This window comes from Egretta garzetta, unplaced genomic scaffold (assembly GCF_000687185.1).
Source record: "Egretta garzetta isolate BGI_Z169 unplaced genomic scaffold, ASM68718v1 scaffold34, whole genome shotgun sequence".
Lineage (NCBI taxonomy): Eukaryota > Metazoa > Chordata > Aves > Pelecaniformes > Ardeidae > Egretta > Egretta garzetta.
In genome coordinates this window covers 2152810-2158503 of record NW_009259586.1, presented here as the reverse complement: position 1 = coordinate 2158503, position 5694 = coordinate 2152810, and the positions used below count along the sequence as shown (strand labels likewise).

The 5694-nt window shown below is 48.5% G+C and overlaps 1 protein-coding gene across 1 annotated transcript; it reads left to right on the top strand.

Moving 5' to 3' along the window:
- Positions 1-8: 8 nt before the first annotated feature.
- Positions 9-965, top strand: LOC104125297 (urotensin-2 receptor). The gene has a single exon (XM_009637737.2). The coding sequence runs from the start codon at positions 9-11 to the stop codon at positions 939-941; it is 933 nt and encodes a 310-aa protein (XP_009636032.2). The 3' UTR covers positions 942-965.
- Positions 966-5694: the final 4729 nt, after the last annotated feature.

Here is a 5694-nt window from a genome sequence, read left to right as displayed (position 1 = left end):
TGGTGGTGATGTGCCACTCGGCGCGCTGCGCCGCCCCCATGTACAGCTCCATCGTCAGCCTGGCCCTGGCCGACCTGCTCTACCTCTCCACCATCCCCTTCATCGTCTGCACCTACCTGGCCCAGGACTGGTACTTCGGGGACCTGGGGTGCCGCATCCTGCTCAGCCTGGACCTGCTCACCATGCACGCCAGCATCTTCACCCTCACCCTCATGTGCACCGAGCGCTACCTGGCCGTCACCCGGCCCCTGGACACCCTGAAGCGGTCACGCGGCTACCGGAAGGTCACGGCGGGGGCCGTCTGGTCGGTCTCGCTGCTCCTGACTCTGCCCATGTGGCTGATGGTCACCCTGACCGAGGGGGGCAAGGCAGAGGGCAAGGTGAAGAGGATGTGTGCGCCCACCTGGAGTGTGGACGCCTACCGGACCTACCTGACGGTGCTCTTCAGCACCAGCATCATGGCCCCGGGAATCATCATTGGCTTCCTCTACACGCGCCTGGCCAGGACCTACCTGGAGTCCCAGAGGAACCCCCCCCACAAGGAGAAGAGCAAGAGATCCCCCCGGCAGAAGGTCCTCATCATGATTTTCAGCATTGTGCTGGTCTTCTGGGCCTGCTTCCTGCCGTTCTGGATCTGGCAGCTGGTGCGGCTCTACAGCAGCTCCCTGCAGCTCACCACCCAAACCCAAAAGTGCATTAACTACCTGGTGACCTGCCTGACCTACAGCAACAGCTGCATCAACCCCTTCCTCTACACCCTGCTCACCAAAAACTACCGGGAATACCTGCGCAACCGGCACCGCAACTTCTACAGGTTCACATCCTCCTTTCGCAAGAGGGGCTCCAACCTGCAGTGCTCCTGGGGACGGTCCATGTCCTCTAGCAACCAGTACGACTACAGCTCGGAGGCCCTGGGCATGGCCACACTGAAGGACAAGTGAGGAAGAAGAGGCGCTCCGGGGACACCAGGACCAGCAGAGCGTCTGGCCAAGGTAGGGCTTTGGGACCCGTTGGCCCTGAAGGGTCCTAAAAACTCTTTTCTAGTGGTCACGCTAGTTAGGGGCAAGAAAGTGCGTGAACTCAAGTACTATGAGATGCGTTTGAATTTCCGTCTGGCTTAGGGCTGTCCGGGGGGTCCTGCCGGCAGCCAGCAGCCATCCGGGACAAATCCTTCAGAGTTTCGGGTGCAGCAGATGAGGTGGATACTTTGTGCAGTTCTGCCACAAACTCTTTTCCCACTTTGCTGAGTTTTGCCCAGCGCCAGCTCTGCACCGCTTTCTCCTGTGTGGTTTCTCAGTGCTATCCTCAGGCTACAGCTGGGGCAGATCTGCAAAAGTCTGAAATTGTCCTGGTGTTGCTTAATTTAGCTGCAAGCCTTGGGTTTGCCCTATATATTACCATTCTCTGTTTCTAGAGTGTGTAAAGAGACCTTTAAGCCCCTTTTCGTCTTTCCTGTTACATTATAGTGCACTACAGTTTCATCAAGCTTAAAGTCTCTATTTTATAATTCATTGCAGCAGCACTTCAAACTCCAAGCATTCAAAAACCACAAGGTAAGCTGTCAGAAACCACAGGATTACCTAAAAAAAAGCTTGTAATTTTTTAAGGTTTCTACCTAAGGTGATTTGAATTTGCCACTGATTTTTTTTTTAAAGTTGGTCCCTTTCTCAACAGTCAACAGGGCTTGAAAAACTGAAACTTTACCTTGGAAAAAAAGAAAAATGCCTTGTAATCCTATCACGCAAAGACCTGAGGCTCTAAGAAAAATGACTGAATCCTATATCATGAGACTTATCATAAAAGGGACAAATTTATTCATGACATTTCATCAAAAGCATTTTGCCTCGATGTATTCTGCTCGTTTTCTCCCACTTGGCGTCTCGTAGTAAACCTTCCCCATGGATACTAGAGATGCCTGTAAGCATCTAAATAATTGTAAAACCTCAGTTTACAAAATAAATGCTGATTAAAAAGTGGACCATCATCGGGTTTCCCCCGGCATGGTCTCTTCACCCAGCTCAGGGGGGAGTCTGCCGTTCCCAGCTGTTCTCTGAAGTACGTGGGGATGAAGTTGGGTTCAATATTCCTCTTTCCTGTTCTGGGACAGACTCTGGGGATAAGGAAAGCACGGTATGAGTTGCATAAACTATTGTCAGCAGCTAGCAATGCCCAGGGACTTCTAAAATAGCAGGCAGTTGCTTAAGGAACAGTCATTTCCACTTTCCTATGGCATACTCCGACTCCCATCCACTTGAGAGGAGTCCCACTCCAGCCCTGCAGTGTTACTGGGTTCCTGTGTCCTTGGGTGATCCTCTCGTGTCACATGCCAAAAACTTTAGGGTACGTTTGTGCGAAAGCAGAGACACGAAGTGCCGACACCGTAGCCAAGGACTGGGAGCAGAGAACACAGCAACACGCTGCATTTTATGCACTCAACTAACAGCAGAAAAACAACCCCTTCAGGGCACATGTTGGATGCAGCCCAGCACGTTCCTGTGCCAGGAGTCAGACATTCTGCTTACAGACGTGGTTGCTGGGGTGCTTTTCAGGGAGGGGGAAATAAGTAACTCACCTTAGAACTGCTTGTATTGCTTTTAACCACAGGGCGGTCTTTGAAACGCTGCTGACGGCGAAACGCTGCTGACAGCTTCGTCATGTTCCAGTATTGTATAGTGTAAATAGACCCAATGGTGCCCATTTCCGTACGAAACAGGGGGACTAACACGCAGTTCATGTTGGGAACCGACAGGGAGAGCGGGCTCCGACAGTTTTTTGGAACACCTTTTCAGGAACTAGTTCATTTAATTATTCATTCTGAAGTCATTGTAACTTTTCCTTTGCTTCCCATTTCCAAGGCTGGAAGTCGCTCACATATAATAACAAAGATAAGACTTAGCTCAAAAGGCAGCGTAGGAAGGCTGGAGTACGTGCATCATCTGTGAGGTGTGCTGCCCCGTCCTGCTCTCGGGGCGTAACGGTGCAGCCGGACAGACATCCTGGCAGAGACAAGCATGGCTGCATCCCTTCCAGGTGTCGCACGTGCTGTTTGCCCACCTCTGAGAAAGAAAAAAAAAAATTCCTTTAGGCCTGTAGAAAGAAAAACCCACCCTGATTTGGATCCTGAACTGACAAAGTGCGAATGTGTCTTGATTTCCATTGCCTGGCCTGAGGATGAGGTCCTCAGAAGGCCACTTACCCACCACAGCGTTACAAGGCTGCTATAGGATGGATGATTACCCTGTATGAAATAGTGGCAAGGTATAGTGTATATCTGTTCAAAGGTATATAAGGGGAAGCAGATGATGGAAGATCTGTATAGGTATCAAAAGAGTATGAGGGAATACACTTTCTGCTTTTAAAAAAGCACGTTAAAACATCTAGAGCCAAAAAGAAAACATCTAAAGCCAAATAGTCTAAACCCATAGTTATTAATAAGAAGGGGAAGCAGAAAAGGGATCGTGCCTAGAAAAAAAGGGATGAAAATGGAGAGCAGGTGAGATCTACACTCAACCTCACGTGGGGATAAGCAAACAGAAGGGTTTGGTTCGGGGTACGCTTCCCATGACGTCCCATCAGTCCCCAGAAGGGATCCTGCCCAGCATCACGAACAGTGCGTAGGGGATGTGCTCGCTGTGCCACATCGTCAGAGCATTAAACATCAAAGGGTCGATGGAGGAGCACCCAGATGAAATGCAAAATACTGGATATTTGTCGCTTGTTGGGTTTTTCAACCAGTATGTTCTTCAGCCCAGCCCCATCCCAGCACTGCTCCTCCCTCCCATCAGGCTCTGATAAACCCAGACGAGGTTACTCTAACAAGAGAACCGGTAAATTTGATGACACCCACGAAGCATGCCCTTGGGGCAGAGGAGAGCCTGTTCAACACGCCAACCTGGCCAGCAATCGGACGATGCTGCTGTGCGTGATGAATGACGGCTCTTTGGCAGCACAGGAAGCATGATGCAGAGCCGACCTTCGCAAACACGACTCCTTGGGAGGCTCTTGTACTCCCGGGTATCAGAGCTCAATTTAAAAGATGAATTACAGAAACAATGTCCCTCTTAATGTCCCATCGGACCAGTTAAACTGCCAAAAGTCAGTAGGTTTGACCCACTTCATAAATATCCCACAAGAGCAGATGTTTTAACTGAGTTCCTCTTGTCTGTAATTGGGCAAGCCTTGACTCTTCCGGGTGTGCTCATGTTTTGGAAACAAGGAAACAGTCTTCGCATATCTTCCTTTAATGACAAAGTTAATCTGATAGTTAGCTCTGGAAGGGGATTGCTGCTGCCTGTCTCTAGCACAGAGTCCTGCCCAGGGCTCACACAACCTTTAAGTTACCCGTAAGGGGTAGCTTTGCCTGCAGCTCACGCAGAGTATTTTGGGCAGGGTGCTGTTTTGGGTGTGGTAGGACCTTGGTACTCCTAAGCACATCTCCCTGAAGTCAGTGCAGGCCACACAAAGCTGCCGTAAAGCAGCTTGGGCTCTTTTCTGCATGAGGGAGAGGTATTACCTGTCCTCAACACTAAAAAGGGTAACTCAGGACTCCCAAACCCATGAGATTAAAACCACATCTTGTCTCCGCAGCCACAGAGGCTACACAAGAGGATCAAAATTGCCATGGATACATAACCAGAATCCAGATACTGGGACTTTGCAAACTCTACGTATCTTGTCACTGATGGTAAATCTGAAGCGTCTCAGGCCAGGGCTGAAGTAACAACAGGAAAGTCAGCCGGGCTGTAACTCAGCAAAATGTGGCGATTTCCTTGAAAACAATTTTACTTTGGCTATTCTCCTACATTCCGAGAAGGCAAGCTATGCGTACCCTGGGATCATTTATCATACCCAAATCATTGTAATCCTGTGGGTTTTAATGTGTGTGGGGGGGTTTATTACACATGAAATGTCGGTGCAGGTTTAGCGACACAGCTAGTCCGTCAGCTAAATGGGAAATGGTCATCTTAGGAAAGGCAACAGCAGTTTTGTTGTTGGGCCAGAGGTTGGCACTGCAAAACTCCATAGTTGCTTTACACAAAAGAAAATAGTTTAGTCACTAGAAAATCTTTTCCAACACCCTCTAGGGTTTAGGTTTTTATGACACACAGGAAAAAAAAACCAGACTGTGAAAGAAATGCAGTTTCATCCTGAGTGCTCTTTCCTTCCTTTAATCTAAGGTACCATCTACTGCAGCAATGGCAATTCTTCTGCTTTCACTTGAAAAGAGAAAATGCTGGGTCTTTGTGGGACAAGTGAGAATGGTTGCTTTCCCAAGACACAGGAGAACCCATTTGAACCTTACTGAATTTTTCCAGACTTTACCTTCAGTCACACTTTTTTTTATCATCCCATTTTTTAAAACCAAATTTGCAGTAAATGCTCAAAAGTGCCACATTACAGTTTAATCATGAGTGCAAGCAAATCATTAACGTTTTAACTCCCATTTTAGCAGTCATTTTTGTTGCTTACTGTGTGATTAAACACCAGGAAAGGCAGTGAAATAGAGGTGATTTTATGAGCATTTTGTACCTTGCGCAGTACGAAACACACGCCTTGCTTCCCAGTTGCATTAACCGAGGAGAACAGGCAGGATGACGAAGTCCATAATCTCTTCCCCCATCAGCATGATGAAAAAACGTGCATAAACCTCCTATCCCAGTCCTAGCCCAGCACTCAAGGCCTGGGAGGAGATAA

What these genes read in the sequence shown, in the direction of transcription:
- LOC104125297 (XM_009637737.2), top strand. Translation starts at nt 9, where the DNA reads ATGTGCCACTCGGCGCGCTGCGCCGCCCCCATGTACAGCTCCATCGTC.